At 44.8% G+C, this 16,652-nt stretch overlaps 1 protein-coding gene across 2 annotated transcripts in view; it reads left to right on the top strand.

Moving 5' to 3' along the window:
• Positions 1-16,412, top strand: part of GRIPAP1 (GRIP1 associated protein 1) — a 113,472-nt gene extending 97,060 nt beyond the window's left edge. For both annotated transcript variants that reach the window (XM_060763132.2, XM_060763131.2), the window contains 2 exons: positions 2,983-3,137; positions 15,249-16,412. In XM_060763132.2, coding sequence (XP_060619115.2) covers positions 2,983-3,137; positions 15,249-15,341 — 248 coding nt within the window. In that variant the 3' untranslated portion in view covers positions 15,342-16,412. The remainder of the gene's footprint in view (positions 1-2,982; positions 3,138-15,248) is intronic.
• The last annotated feature ends 240 nt before the right edge of the window (positions 16,413-16,652 follow it).

Here is a 16,652-nt window from a genome sequence, read left to right as displayed (position 1 = left end):
AATCAAAGAGCATTCTGAACCCCACCAATGATAGAATTGGGCCAAACTTCCCACACAGAACCCCCACGACCAACAGAAAATACTGTGTTCTTATGGTCTTTGGCGACCCCTCTGACACCCCCTGGTGACCCCCACAGGGGTTCCGACCCTTAGGTTGAGAAACACTGGTTTAGAGGGTTCTGTTCCTGCTCTAGGGTGCAACATCTGGTCTTACTTGAGGCATGTTTGCAGCTTTGTCCTCATGCTGGTCTGTGCCTGCCTCCTGCCAGTCCATACAACAGAAACATATTCTCACAGGGCCATGTAACATCCGCTGCAACAGGAGTCATGTGGGAGGCCTGTTGGTTGTTCCTTCCAGTATGGAAGTTTTTTTTTGAAAATCCCGTTTAAGTTCTTGTTCCAGATCTTTCTTTTTTGAAGCCGGTTTCTTGGAGTAGGATGGAGAATGGGCTACTGCTGTTATCTGTTTCCTGCTGTTTTGCTAATTTCATGGCTGAGCAGTTTTTCAGCCTTCCTGCAGGGAAAGACCCCAAATTTATGTCAGTCCCCTGATGAGATTAGATCCATCCTAAGCTTTGGAAAAGAGAGCAGTGAGTAATGGTTAGAGGGCGATGGAAGTGGGAGCGCAGGCGTATAAATGCCAGTTCTGCGAGGAAATAGAGTCATGGGTCGATATCACAATTGTTTTATTTATTGTATTGAAATTGAAATGGAGCACCCACTGGGGTCGAGCTGAAAGGGGTTAGGGCGGTGGAAGTAGTTGTATAACATTGCGCCCCAAAGGGGTCGCAGTTTTGGTCTGTTGCAGCAGAAACAACGGAGTCCTGTGGAGTCTTAAGTATGAATATGTTTTTGCCGTACAAAGTTTTGTGGATTATAATAATTATGACAATAATTACTCGCGCTGCAAAACACCCTTCTGATTTTAGCCATTTTCCCCAATAGTTTGGGAGTATTTGCAATGCCAGTCGCTCTTTAACGCTTACTCAGACACATATGCCCTGCCCTCCCTTTGAACTGGCTTTTTAATGTTGCCGCATCATTAAATCTGATCAGCCAAGTAGCATTATGTTTGCTGCTTGAATCATTCAGGGAATAGGGCCATTACACCTGAAAGAGGTGTGACAATTTGACTTGTGGTTTGTAAAAGTAACGTACTTTGTTTCTCTCATGTTCTACTTTTCTTCATGACCAATGAGCCCCTTAGGCTAATCTGCAATATGAATAAGCAATAAACGGATGAATCCATATCCACACCAATAAAAGCCAATGCTTTCAGTTCTACAACCTTGGGGAGCACTTTCTCCACCTAACTACAAGAACGGAAGAACTGAACATTAGGAAGAACTTCCTGACTGTGAGAGCTGTTCAGCAGTGGAACTCTCTGCCCCAGAGTGCAGTGGAGGCTCCTTCTTTGGAGGCTTTTAAATAGAGGCTGGATGGCCATCTGTCAGGGGTGCTTTGAATGCTATATTCCTGCTTCTTGGCAGGGGGTTAGACTGGATGGCCCAGGGGGTCTCTTCCAACTCTGTGATTCTATGATTCTGTCTCAAAGGTCTGCAGAAATAAACCAATTGAATTAACCACTTCTTGAGGATTGTCGGGGGTGGGGTGGGGGTTTGCCATAGTTGCAGAATCCTTGTTCTGTATTTGGTCATCATTCTCTGCTGTGTCACATGGCCGTGGTCTGAAGGTCTTGTTATGCCACATGGTTCATACTGGAATCAGCGCAGACCACAGGCCTGATTTTCACTGTGGTGGTAAATACCATATTGCGCTTGTTTTCCTTTTTGAAGAAGGAAAAGGGGTGGGTGCGACTATTATGTGGTGCGTTTTTGTGGCCGCTACTGGGTTTCCTCTGACTAGCAGCCAAGGGAAACCCCATAACTGTAAAGCTGTCTGCCTCCAAGAGGAAGATGCATGGGCCAGGGTTTGTGTGTATATGTGTGTGTGTGTACGTGTGACTATTATGTGTGGAAGAAGGAAAAGGGGTGAGTGCGACTATTATGTGGTGCATTTTTGTGGCAGCTACTGGGTTTCCTCTGACTAGCAGCCAAGGGAAACCCCATAACTGTAAAGCTGTCCGCCTCCAAGAGGAAGATGCATGGGCCAGGGTTTGTGTGTATATGTGTGTGCATGTACATGCGACTATTATGTGTGGAAGAAGGAAAAGGGGTGGGTGCAACTATTATGTGGTGAATTTTTGTGGCAGCTACTGGGTTTCCTCTGACTAGCAGCCATGGGAAACCCCATAACTGTAAAGCTGTCCACCTCCAAGAGGCAGATGCATAGGTGTGTGTGTGTATATATGTGTGTGTGTGTGTACGTGCGACTATTATGTGAGGAAATATAAAAACAAAAACCAGGATCTCAAAAACCAGGATCTGAGTCGCCTAAGGGCTGAGAAGAGCGGTATACAAGCAAAGTAAATAAATAATAAATAAATAAAAGGGTTGGTGCAACTCTTATGCGATGGTGACTATTATGCAATGAAATATGGTACAATATGTATCTATACTATACCACTTTGAACAGAACCGAGTACAAGTAGGAACGCTTCTTTCACACTGAAAGATAGCTGTCAGAACAAAATATTCTTGCCTACTTCTCAGATATGCTGAGGTTTTGTGTGGAGAGAATCTTTCTAAGGGTCATACAATGTGGTGTAGCAATGTGAATGTTGGACTAGTGCACTGGGAGACTGTGTTCAAATTCCCACTTGACCAAGGAAACCCTCTGTCTCTAGACAAGTCATACTCTGATCTCCAGAGAAAGGTAGTGGACAATCTCCTCTGAACCAATCTTGTCAACAGAAGTTAGAAATGATTTGAATTGTGACAATCACTTGCTCTCCTTCTGCTTCTGAGATAGCATAGCCTAAGCATTGGTTGGTTAACTCAAGTTGTAGGTAGTCTACCATGAAACCTCATCCTGTGACATTCTCAACCTCTCCTTTTCTTTCCCACCCTTTCTTTGGGACAGATGTTTCAGGAGCCCATGGACAGGTTGACCGGAGCAGTCTGAGCAGTGTCTTGCGGGATTTGGTGAAGCCGGGAGATGAGAACCTGCGTGAGATGAACAAGAAGCTACAAAACATGCTGGAGGAGCAACTCACCAAAAACATGCACTTACAGAAGGTGTGTGGGAACCTTTTAGTGGTAAAATTGGGTTAGATGGAGCATAGAAAAGTGGGGTAAATGAAGGACAGGAGAATCATAGAGCTAAGAAGATATATCACTCAACCTCTGGTACTCAATTGAAACTTACCATTTATATCATGGGTGGGGAAATCTTTGATACTTCAGATATTTGGGGCAATTTTTTCCACAATCCTTTGCTCTTGGCTGTATTTGACTTTGGCTTTTGAGGAGAGAAGCCTAAAATGTCTGAAAGCCAAAGCTTTCCCACTCATAATTTAGATATTATAGGATGGTGGTAAAAGAAAAATATGTTGACACCCTCCTCCTTGTACACAAACACTTCTATGGATCAGGACTACCATTGCCTACCAACTGAATACTTTTTTCAATCAAAAACTAGAAGTTATGTTAAAATATGGCACCTATGAAACCTCAGAGATTAAGATTGTCAGGGGAGGCCCTGCTCTCAGTCCCACCCCCCTCGCAAGCACGTCTGGTGGGGACGAGAGACAGGGCCTTCTTGATGGTGGCCCCTTGGCTGTCGAACTCCCTTCCCAGTGACATTAGATCAGTCCCCTCCCTCATAGCCTTCAAAAGGAAAGTAAAAAACTTGGCTTTGGAATCAGGCTTTTGGAGAATCGTCAAGTGCAATAACAAATTTGGAATATGTGCAGTGACAATGGAATGGCTTGGACTACAATTATGGACTGCGTGATTTTAGTATAGAATTAAATGTTTTTAAATGCTTAATATGTATTAATTTTAATTTAATTTTATCTTAATGTATGTGTTTTAAGACATTGAATAATTGCCTTTGTTGTTAGCCACCTTGAGCCCCCTTTGGGGTAGAGAAAAGCGGGGTATAAATAGGGTTATTTATTAATTTCGTATCAAAAGCATTGCATAAATTAGTATGAAACTGATAAAATTAGAAGGAGCACAGGTGGCTAAATATCTTTTGACCAAAAACGGGCAACAGTGACAGCATTGTCTGTAGTCTCCAACAATTCTTCCTCTGTACATGAGGCAGGGCATAGTGGACAAGCATACAGATGCGGAGTTGTCTGTTCTGCTCCACAGTCACACAAGGTGTGGGATTCTTTTAGGTAGTACCATTTTGCCAGGTTGTCTTTTGATCCGCACACTCCACTTCTGAGTCTATTCAGGGACTTCCAGGTTGTCCATTCTTGGTTTGTCCCCGGAAGAAGACTCTCGTGGCGGGGGGGGGGGGGGGGGGCATCCAGTTGGGATTTCCTGGCTTAGCTGCCCAGAGGGATACCCTTGCTGTTGCTGGAGGGACGCCAAGAGGAGTGGTCATTCTGATAAAGCTTTTCCTTGATTTGAGTCTACTGGGAGGAGGCTGGTAGCCATGTAGTGGGTGGCTTTCACAGTGTTCAACCTTATTTCTCTCACATTTAGCAGCAACTTCCCATCGCACATGGGGGGGGGGGGGGCAATGCCAGCTAGGGCAAATAAATAAATAAATAAATATGATAGGGTTGCCATAGTTAAAGTACTTGTGAGCACACAATAATAACAACATCTAACAAGATTGCACAGCCCAACCAAGAAAAAAGCACGATGTCTTGGTTTTTAGGCCTGTTGCTGTTTGGGGCGCTGATTCAGAAAATTGCATTGTATAGAGCGCATCGACTCTAATTTCTTAGATAACATGATTTTCTATGAGCAAGCAGACAAAGAGTAATACAGGACATATACTCTGAATCTCAAAAACTAGAGCTGATAGGGGAAAACTTGTGCCATTTTTGGAATCAGCAGGTCAGATATACCCAGAATGCAGGCACCATTTGAGGCACCAAAATGTATGTTGGCTAGTATTATGGGGGAAATGTGACTCTTTTAGTGTTGGCAGACTGGACTTCTCATTAGCTCTAGCCAACATAGACTGTGATGAGGGGTGTGGGGAACTGCAAACCAGCAATACTTGAAGGATCACATAATTTCTAGGCCTAGTTTATGAATGGGGCAACCTCAGAGCAGATGGGAGTGACAGAGAGAAGCCAAGAAGCAAATCTCCCCTCACTACCCCAGCATAATATTGCAAAACGTAAGAATCATAGAATCCAAGAGTTGGAAGAGACCTCATGGGCCATCCAGTTCAACCCCCTGCCAAGAAGCAGGAATATTGCATTCAAAGCACCCCTGACAGATGGCCATCCAGCCTCTGTTTAAAAGCTTCCAAAGAAAGAGCCTCCACCACCCTCCAGAGCAATGAATTCCACTGCTGAACGGTTCTCACATTCAGGAAGTTCTTCCTAATGTTCAGATGGAATCTGAATAATGTTAATAATGTTGTTAATAATGTTGTTGTTATCAAAGCTGTTCGTTGAATCTCCTTTCTTGTAGTTTGAAGCAATTGTTCCACGTCCAAGTCTCCAGGACAACAGAAAACAAGTCTGCTCTCTCCTCTTTTGACTTCCCCTCACATATTTATACATATCTATCATGTCTCCTTTCAGTCTTCCCTTCTGCAGGCTAAACATGCCCAGCTCTTTAAGCCGCTCCTCATAGGGCTTGTTCTCCAGACCCTTGATCATTTTCGTCGCCCTCCTCTGGACACATTCCAGCTTGTCAATATCTCTCTTCAATCATGGTGCCCAGAATTGGACACAATATTCCAGGTGTGGTCTAACCAAGGCCGAATAGAGCATGGGGAGCATGGCTTCCCTGGATCTAGACACTATAGTCCTATTGATACAGGGGGTCGGAGAGATGATAGGTAAAGCTAATAACTAGATTAACGTATGGCTTAAATTATTCATGGTGTTCAAGCGGGCATGGTTGATTTTGTGATCATATTGTGTTTTTGCACACTTGTGTCTTACACTACTGCGTGTGGCCAGACTGCAGTTGCAGGAGTGCACATGCATTTCTTGTGGCTGCAGGGTGCCACCAGGGGGCACTCTACCCCCTTAATGTTCAGGTGGTAGAACCCTTGTTGCAGAGTGCCTTTGGGGAGTGGGCAGGGGTGGCCATGCAGGGGTGCCAAACTTGAGTAAACTGGAACCTGAGACTGTAGATCCAGCCTCTCTGCTCAGATAGACACATCCAAAGAAGCCAGATTTTTAAAAATCTGGGGATTATGAGATCCATCCTTGGATCCAGAAGATGGGAAGGGCTGCAAAGGGAAGGCTAGCTGGACAGGAGAGGGGAAGGGCTTGGTAAACGTAGCCACCCCTGTAGACAGCAGAACCTTCTCAGAGTGCCTCCACATCAAAGGAAAGAGGTTGAGGAGAGAGAACACTTTTTCCTAGGAGGCCCTCTTTTCACCCCTTCCTCTATCACAGGCCCGACTTATGGGAACGAGGGAGAGAGCCTTCTCCGCTGTGGCCCCCCAGCTTTGGATCTCGCTACAGCAGCCTTTAAGAAAGATCTAAAGACTTGACTCTTCCGATGTGCCTTCGGAGAGTGACCATTCAACCCATTTTGTTTGTTTCCATCTACAGTTGCCCTCATGATGGACTTTCCCTGTCCTAATGAAAGCCAAACCCCATTGCTCCTCCATCTTGGGCTCCTTTCTCATAAATGCAATTTTTCTATCCCTGTCTCACCCAGGGTTTTAATGTTTTAACATTTTATCTTGCACATTTGGCCCGCCCTTTGTGTTTGATTTTTAGTATGTTATTTCACACTGTTTATTTTGTTTTGTTACTTTATGTATTTTGTTGAGATGTATTTTTACTATTGTTTTGTATCTAACTTTGCTGTATTTTTGGGGGGAGCTTGGCCTCATGTTAGCCGCCCCAAGTCCCCTTTGGGGAGATAATGGCAAGGTATACATAAAGATTATTATTATTATTATTATTATTATTATTATTATTATTATTTTCCTGACACAAAAGCACAGTATGTCACAGCAAACGAAATCTATATGCTGGATTTCGTATCGCAAAACCACAAGTCGAACACTTATTATTATTATTATTATTATTATTATTATTATTATTTGAAACACCACAAGATGAGTCCACAGCAGACACTCTACTGGCTGTTGTATTGGATCACACGTCAGACACTTCCCAAATGTCTAGGACTGTGTGATGTATCGGTGAATAATGCATGCAGATCCCAGTAAGGTGGCCTTTTGCAGCTGGCAGATGGTAATCTTGTCAGCGCCGATTGTGTTTAAGTGCAGGCCAAGGTCTTTAGGCACTGCACCCAGTGTGCCGATCACCACTGGGACCACCTTTACTGGTTTGTGCCAGAGTCTTTGCAGTTCGATCTTTAAATCCTCATATCGTGTCAGCTTTTCCAACATTGTTTCTCTTCAATCCTGCTGTCTCCTGGGATTTCAACATTGACAATCCATACTTTGTTTTTTAACACAATTGAGAGGTCAGGAGTATTGTGCTCCAAAACTCTGTCTGTCTGAATTCGGAAGTCCCAGAGGAGTTTGGTGTGTTTATTCTCTGTAACTTTTTCCGGCTTGTGTAACTTTTTCCGGCTGTCGCAGGCAGATGGTATTTGTGGCACAAGTTCCAATGAATCATCTAAGCAACGGTGTTGTGCCTCAGCTTGTAGTCTGTCTGTGCGAACTTCTTGCAGCAGCTGAGGATGTGATCTATTGTTTCATCTGCTTCCTTGCAGAGTCTACATTTGGTATCTGTCATCGACTTTTCAATTCTGGCTTTGATGGCAGTGGTTCTAATGGCTTGTTCTTGGGCTGCCAGAATCAGGCCCTCCATCCCCTTTTTCAAAGTCCCATTTGTGAGCCACAGCCATGTTTTTTCTTTTCCAATTTGGCTCTCAATTTTTCCCAGGAACTGTCCATGGAGAGCCTTCTTTGGCCAGTTTTCTCTTCTGCTCTGGATGGTGTTTTTACGGTATTCACTCTTTGTCTTTTGCACTTGAAGCACTATTGACTTCCCTCAATGTTGGTTCTTGACTGCCTTTCACATAATCTGTCAGTGCATTTTTCTCTTCTTCTACCATTTATTTCACTTGCAGAAGCCCTCTGCTCCTGATTTTCTGGGCAGGTAAAGCCTGTCGACATCACTACACTGGTGTAATGAGTAGTGGAATGTCATCAGTTTTCTTGTTTTTCTTGTTGCTGTTGTTAGGGACATATTGCCATTGTATAAAGGACTGGAAAGATACGACTGCCTTTTTTGTGGGTGCCCCTGGCCCCAGGTCGAGTGGAAAAGGGAGCTTATGCCACTGCGGGGCCCTTTGTCTTGCTTCTGTGCCCGCTCTCTGCATGCTGCACAGGTCAAGGTGACTGCTGGGGAAAGAGAGGCAGCATGAGCCAGGCGCTGGCTCCAAATGGCAGCTGAGGGAGTAGCAGGTTTCCCTCCAAGCTGAGGCTGGGGCGACCTTGAGCTCAGAGCAGCTGCCGCCTCGTGCCAAGGAGCTGCCGACGCTCGATCCGTCTTCCTGTGCCACAAATGAGTGACCAAGCCAAAGCTAGAGGAGAACGCTTGTTACCCGAGTGGTGGGGAGGGCTCAACAGCAAAAGAGAGCGATTGAAGGCAGAAATCCCACACCTCTTGTACGTGCCTGGAAACGGCTCGGTTCCCACTCTTGACATTTCAGCAAGGTAGCTGTTGCCCTTTTTTGGAAGTCCTTTCCCACCACACAGTTGCAACGCTTTGATGCCACTTTAACAGCCATGTTTCTGTCCTGTGGGATCATGGCATTTGCAGCAAAGAGATGGGCAGGTAGAGACTACAAAGTCTAAGAATCCATAGGACACCATCGCAAGTGGAATCGCAGTATTATAATTGTGCAGATTGAAACGACCCTAGGCTTTGGTCTGGAGCACTGGTTCTCAACCTGGGGTCCCCAGATGTTTTTGGCCTACAACTCCCAGAAATCCCAGCCAGTTTACCAGCTGTTAGGATTTCTGGGAGTTGTAGGCCCAAAACATCTGGGGACCCCAGGTTGAGAACCACTGGTCTGGAGGGAAGATGTCTCAGAATCTCTGGGAACAGAGCGAAGGAATTTGGGCTTTAGCCCTTCTGATGTCCTGGGCTACCATGCCTATGATCCTGTGGTCTTTTTCCATAATGGATGGAGATGGTGGGATATGTAGTCTAGAATATTTATTTATTTATTTGCGACATTAATATGCCGCCCTTCTCACCCTGAAGGCGACTCAGAGCAGCTTACTATATATATATATATATATATATATATATATATATATATACACACACACACACACACACACACACACACACACACACATACATACAATATATATTATTAGCATACCACAATATCAGTATTATATATTACTATATTGTACTATACCATTATATTGTAATATTATTAATAATATTACATGTAGTATAAAATATATAACTATAATATCATATTATTATTAGTAGTATTATATTATATTACATGATAATATTATAAATATTATATGTATATAGGTAATGGTAAAGGTTTTCCCCTGACATTAAGTCCAGTCATGTCCGACTCTGGGGTGTGGTGCTCATCTACATTTCTAGGCTGAAGAGCCGGCGTTGTCCATAGACACCTCCAAGGTCATGTGGCCAGAATGACTGCATGTAGCGCTGTTACCTTCCCAGCAATGCAGTACCTATTGATCTACTCACATTTGCATGTTTTTGAACTGCTATGTTGGCAGAAGCTAGGGCTGACAGCGGAAGCTCACGGCGCTCCCCGGATTCGAACCTGCGACCTTTCAGTCAACAAGCTTAGCAGCTCAGTGGTTTACTTACTTACTTACTTAGGCGATCCCTCATAGTCTAGGATGATGGTCCTCCAAGTGTAGTATCATGGCAGTGGGTCCATAGGTGATTGTGGAGCCCTATTCTTGATCTACATTTTCTCCCACAGTGAGGGCATTGGTTTCTAGGAGGAAGGCGGTCCTGGTCGCAGTTGGCTTGACGCGCCTTCACAATTTGGCAGGGAAAATCCTGTGTAGGAATAGTAGTAGTAGTATTAGTACTTACTTAGGCAATCCCTCGTTGTCTGAGTAGGATTGTCTTCCAAGATAGATGTGCTGGCGGTGGGTACATAGGTGACTGTGGAGCCCTATTCTTGATATGCTTGTTCTCCCGCAGTGAGAGCATTGGTTTCCAGGTGGAAGGCGGTCCCAGTTGGGGTTGGCTTGATGCGCCTTCCTCTTGGCATGTTTCTCTCTTTCTCCCTCCATTCATGCCTCTTCAAATTCTACAGCACTGCTGGTCACAGCTGACCTCCAGCTGGAGCATTCATGGGCCAGGGCTTCCCAGTTCTCGATGTCTAAGCCACAGTTTTTAAGGTTGGCTTTAAGCCCATCTTTAAATCTCTTTTCCTGCCCACCAACATTCCGTTTTCCGTTCTTGAGTTTGGAATAGAGCAACTGCTTTGGGAAACGGTGGTCGGGCATCCGGACAACATGGCCAGTCCAGGGGAGTTGATGGTGGAGGACCATCACTTCAGTGCTGGTGGTCTTTGCTTCTTCCAGCACGCTGACATTTGTCCGCTTGTCTTCCCAAGAGATTTGAATGATTTTTCGGAGGCAGCACTGATGCCTCCAAAAAATAATTATATTATTGATCTAATTATATCAATGTTAATTATATTACTATCCAAGGGTCCTAAAATTCCTATCCTAATGCCCTGAGAATTACTCCCAAACATTCCAAAAAAGAAAGGGAGATAGGAAATAAAGAACGAGAGAAAGTAAACACTTGACTTCTATAAATATGTTCATAGCGAACATTTTATGGGTTTTTCCATTCTTTTAGAGGGATTCATCACAGTCACCCGGAATGCCTCCATGTTCAACAACAATATGTACCTGAATCCGAGGCTGGGGAAAAAAATTACAACAAGAATTCCCTCATTGGAGGACTTGAGGGAGTTGTCCAAAAAGACACCCCCTCCGATCTGTTTGTTTACAGACAATAGAGGAAAGACACTCCGTTTCCCCTATATTTTGTGAGCTTATCCTGGGATCCTGGCCGCTGTTAGGAAAAGATTTCTGGACATAGAGAGCCCTTTCGTGTGATCCAGAGAGGCAGTTCTTCTGCTTGCCTGCTTTAATGGCTGAGGCAAGAAGGAGAGAGCTAGAGAGAAGAGCGTGCCTGCCCCAGTGGAAGACTTTGCAGTATACTATGTGGTGTGTTTGGGTCTCTCTCTCACTCACTCACTCTCCCCCCATTAGCTTAATGTAGAATCTGATCCTTCCAGCGTCCTAATGGAAGAAGGGGACGAAAGAGTGATGTCAGCGGAAAGAGGAGGCTATTTATAGCTGTATCTGAATGGGGAGGGGATGGGGCTTGAGGCTGCTTCAGAGGACGGGCTTCAAGGTTGGGGCTGCAAAGGATTGGTCAGTCTGGGGCAGAGAAAGGAGACTGTCTTCTGCGGTCAGGGCTGTGTTGGGTCCCAAGGCTACATTATGCAGTGCAGGGATGTGCTGAGGAAGCGCCAGTGCGGGTTTTAGGGTAAATGAAGTGGTGTGGGTGGGCTGGTTAGTGGCCTGTAGGGTGCACTGTGGAGCTGGGAAAGGACGCTGCCTGCGCTCAGGTACTGGGGTTGAATGAGGTCCCATTCAGTGGGTTGATGTGGGGCAAGCAGCTGAGCTCTCCATGGTTGGGCCACACTCAAGCAAGGGAATAGAGAGGTTCACTTGCATTCGGGAATCTTGGCTCGTTCTTTCCGCCTTTTAAGCCTCACTGATGATGATGCCGGTGCTTTATCGTTTTCCTTCTTTCCGGAGTTCTCCTTTGATGCAGAGCCCAGTGGTGATCAATGAGCAATTTTTAATTGGATAATGAATTGCATGCAGATGCTCACTAGCTGGGAATAGTGTGTGGGTGTGCATATATCTGTCTCGAAGAAGGGAGTCAGTCTTTGCTGTTAGCTGCATCAATTACTTTTCTAAAGAAAGGGAACTGCAATTTCCAGAATCTCGCAGCCAACATGGCTTGCAGTTGGCCTAACTCAAAAGTTATTTTGTCAAGGACAAATGCAAGATACTCTACTTCGGCAGAAAAAAAATGCAAAGATACAGAATGGGGAATGCCTGGCTCAACAGCAGTAAGTGTAAAAAAGATGTGGGTTGTTGTAGGTTTTTTCGGGCTATATGGCCATGGTCTAGAGGCATTTTCTCATGACGTTTCGCCTGCATCTATGGCAAGCATCCTCAGAGGTAGAGAGGTCTGTTGGAAGTAGGAAAATGGGTTTATATATCTGTGGAATGACCAGGGTGGGACAAAGGACTTTTGTCTGCTGGAGCTAGGTGTGAATGTTTCAACTGACCACCTTGATTAGCATTTGTCCCACCCTGGTTATTCCACAGATATATAAACCCATTTTCCTACTTCCAACAGACCTCACTACCTCTGAGGATGCTTGCCATAGATGCAGGCGAAACGTCAGGAGAAAATGCCTCTAGGCCATGGCCATATAGCAGAATATTCCTATGAAAGACTCAGTCTAATAATGCTCAAAGTGTGGCAAACCTGAGGAGTCTGTTCCATCCGCTATGCTCTGCTCCATGGAAAGGAGAGAGATAGTGTACATATGGAGAGTGGTAGATTTGCATGGGAGCAGTCTGATCACTTTGGGGCTTCTTTCTCAAGGGAAGAGGAAAAAGTGCGCTTTTGGAGTCTTGGATTTTGTGCAGGGAGTCAGGTTCAGCTGTATGGAAAACAGAGATCTGATCTGGGTTGTTGTAGGTTTTTTCAGGCTATATGGCCATGGTCTAGAGGCATTTTCTCCTGACGTTTCGTCTGCATCTATGGCAAGCATCCTCAGAGGTAGTGAGGTCTGTTGGAAGTAGGAAAATGGGTTTATATATCTGTGGAATGACCAGGGTGGGACAAAGGACTTTTGTCTGCTGGAGCTAGGTGTGAATGTTTCAACTGACCACCTTGATTAGCATTTGTCCCACTCTGGTTATTGCAGGCGAAACGTCAGGAGAAAATGCCATGGCCATATCGCCCGAAAAAACCTACAACAACCCAGTGATTCCGGCCATGAAAGCCTTCGACAATACTGTGAAAAAGATCTTGGAGTCCTCATGGACAACAAGTTAAACATGAGCCAACAATATGATGCGACGGCAGAAACAGCCAATATGAGTCTAGTGTCTAGATCAGGAGTCCTCAAACCTTTTAAACAGAGGGCCAGATCACAGTCCCTCAAACTGTCAGAGGGCCGGATTATAATTTGAAAAAAACATGAATGAATTCCTATGCACACTGCACATATCTTATTTGTAGTGCAAAAGCCACTTAAAAACAATACAATAATGTAAATGAATAACAATTTTAACAACTATAAATTTATTTAATATAAATATATAAATTTATTTAATATAAATATAATGTTATTTAATTAATTTAATTAATTTTATTTATTTATTTAATGGGAAGTGTGGGCCTGCTTTTGGCAGATGAGACAGGGTTGTTGTTGTTGTTGTTGTTGTTGTTGTTGTGTGCTTTTGAGTCGTTACAGACATAGGTTGACCCTGATCGAGGGCCGGGTAAATGACCTGAGAGGGCCGCATCCAGCCCCCGGGCCTTAGTTTGAGGACCTGGTCTAGATCCAAGGAAGTCAGCAACAGGTCTAACATTTGAGCCCCAAAATGTGTGTTGGCCACTATAGCCTAAGGATTGCAGAGAGATTACACCAACCAACCTTTGCCCTCTTCTTCCTTTCACACTAGACTATTCCCAAAGCCCATTCTCCATCCACATAGGCAGATATACTGTCTACCCTGCTCCCCACCCACAGTGCAGTGTCTTGGAATAATAATAATAATAATAATAATAATTATTATTATTTATTTATTTATTTATTTATTTATATACCGCTCCATCTCCCCGAGGGGACTCAGAGCGGTTCCCAAGTCTTTACATTCCTGGCCTTATGGGCAAAAAAAGCCAATATGAGTCTCATGTCTACATCCAGGGAAGTCTTGCTACCCCTCTATTCTGCCTTGGTCAGACCACACCTGGAATCACACTGTGTCCAATTCTGGGCACCGCAATTGAAGGGGGATATTGACAAGCTGGAATATGTCCAGAAGAGGGCAACTAAAATGATTAAGGGTCTGGAGAACAAGCCCTATGAGGAGCGGCTTAAAGAGCTGGGCATGTTTAGCCTGCAGAAGAGAAGACAGGGTGAGGGCTATGTATAAATATGTGAGGGGAAGTAATAGGGAAGAGGGGGCAGGCTTGTTTTCTGCTGCCCTGGAGATTAGGATGCAGAACAATGTCTGCAAACTACAGGAAAGGAGATTCCACCTTGTTGCGCTAAGCCTATTTCAGTCAAGTCCAATACAGAAGACACAATAACATTGCACCCAGGCAAGAGGAAAAAGGAAATCAAAACTTTACTCTTATCAGCAGAGTTAAAACATAAACTTGCCATGTTACAAACAGTGCAACAAACTTACATAGTATTGTCGAAGGGTTTTATGTCCGGAATCACTGGATTGTTGTAGGTTTTTCTGGGCTATATGCTTGCCATAGATGCAGGCGAAACGTCAGGAGAGAATGCCTCTAGAACATGGCCATATAGCCCGGAAAAACCTTCAACATCCCAAACTTACATAGTCTTTGTAAGCAATACAGAATAAGGCTTCTTCATCTTCATCTAAATGAGAGAGCAGCAAAAATGGTTGAGCAAAATGCCTGAACAAAGGCTCCTCAGAGCAAAAACTGAACTGTATTCTAAAAGCAATACAGTTACACCCCACTCGGTGTGGTCCAAACTTACTAGTTGACCTACATTAGCAGCTGCACATAATAACAACACAAGGTTTTCTTTAACACACACACACTTGATCCTGTTACGACTTACTGTAACACACCTGAACATGAGGATGAACTTCCTACCATGAGAGCTGTTCAGCAGTGGAACTCTCTGCCCCGGAGTGTGATGGAGGCTCATTCTTTGGAGGCTTTTAAACGGAGGCTGGATGGCCATCTGTCGGGGGTGCTTTAAATGCGATTTTCCTGCTTCTTGGCAGGGGGTTGGACTGGATGGCTCATGATGTCTCTTCCAACTCTATGATTCAATGAAACTAATTGGTTAATCTTTTCCTAACACCATTTTTTTCTCTTTTTGCCTCCTTCCCTTCCCTGGTCCCGCCTCCTCCCCCTCCCTTCCCACTTCTAGGATTTGGAAGTTCTGTCCCAGGAGATTGTCCGTCTCAGCAAGGAGTGTGTCCCGTCCCCTGATGCTGAGCCTGCCTTGGATGATGCCATCTGAGCTCCACTCCGTCCAAGGACATCAACCCCTTTTCGCTGTGCCCACAGCTGCATTGCTGATGTTGTGGGGCTGGAGCGAGTCTTGGCACTTTCTGCCTCCCCTCCCCCCTCCTTTGCACTCCTCCATTGGATCACTTCTCGCTAGTTTTATTTTGCGGAGGTGTTTTTAAACCTCTCCAACTGTCTGTCTTCCCCTTTTCTTAATGCCACAAATGGATTCTCCTTAAACCACTGCCCGGCGAAGACCCTCCCCAAAACAGATTTCTTTCTCCCAAGTCACATGCATGCTAGTTATGCTCTTGTCGGTTCCCTCTTGGGGTTGTCATGCCTGGCCCTTTAAGAAGCACTGCTTGAAGCAGCCTTCCTGCTCTAGCGCTCCTAGTGGCATGGGAGGCAAACTGCAACTTGGTTTTTAGGGTAGTCATTTTAATAATGTAAACCAGCACTGAATAGCAGGTTTCCGGTCGGGAACAACTGAGAACCCCTCCCCCTTATGTCATTGGATTGCAGCTCCCATCATCCCTCACACTGACTCAGGTCTGTGGGAGCTGCAGTCCAACCACAAGTGAAGATGCCACACTTTCCCCACCCACCTGTAACCTCTTGCCCTTCATTTCCAGCTTTGTCCCTTATGTTTCGTTCATGCCACCTCGCCGCTGGTCCCTTGTTCTCCCACAAGCTTCATTTTGCATGCTTGGTCAGTCCCAGCTGTCTCCAGCTGTTGCTGCTGTTAATAAAGAGTTAAATATTATAGATAAATAAATATATATGTATATATATATTGGTGATGATTCCCTCCCCCAGGTGGGATTGAACCCAAGCAGTGCAAACTCTTCTCTTCGCGCAAGAAGCTCGTACAAGGTCCCGGCTGCACTTTCTGTGGTGAGGATAAGGGTGGCGTGGGGCTGTGTGTTTATTTAACGTTATCAACGACTTGTACCAAGCTGTAATTGTTGAGCAACTGATAATGCAAACAATGATTTTGTTTTTTTGGACCGGCTCTACCTCTGTGTTGTCTTTGCTTTGAAAAGGTGGGGTGAAATGGGATTAAACGTCCCTCTTTTGAAGTCTGCGCAGGCTTCTGGCTCTGAGTCGTGGTGAATGAATTGCTGGGAGAATGTTGTGTGTGCTGTATGGAAAAGAGAGAGAGAAATGAGTGATATATTTTGACATTTTTTTCTCTTTTTTCTTTCTTTCTTTGTGTGTTGTTGCTCTTTTGCAGTATTGCTTCGCAAGTCTTCCAGCCGTAACAGGCAACGGCTAGTGTCTCTGAGAGATGTTCAAAAAATCTTCCCGGCCTGTGTGTTTTCTG

The sequence above is a fragment of the Anolis sagrei genome, chromosome 2 (assembly GCF_037176765.1).
Source record: "Anolis sagrei isolate rAnoSag1 chromosome 2, rAnoSag1.mat, whole genome shotgun sequence".
Lineage (NCBI taxonomy): Eukaryota > Metazoa > Chordata > Lepidosauria > Squamata > Dactyloidae > Anolis > Anolis sagrei.
This window is presented reverse-complemented; position numbering and strand designations above follow the sequence as displayed.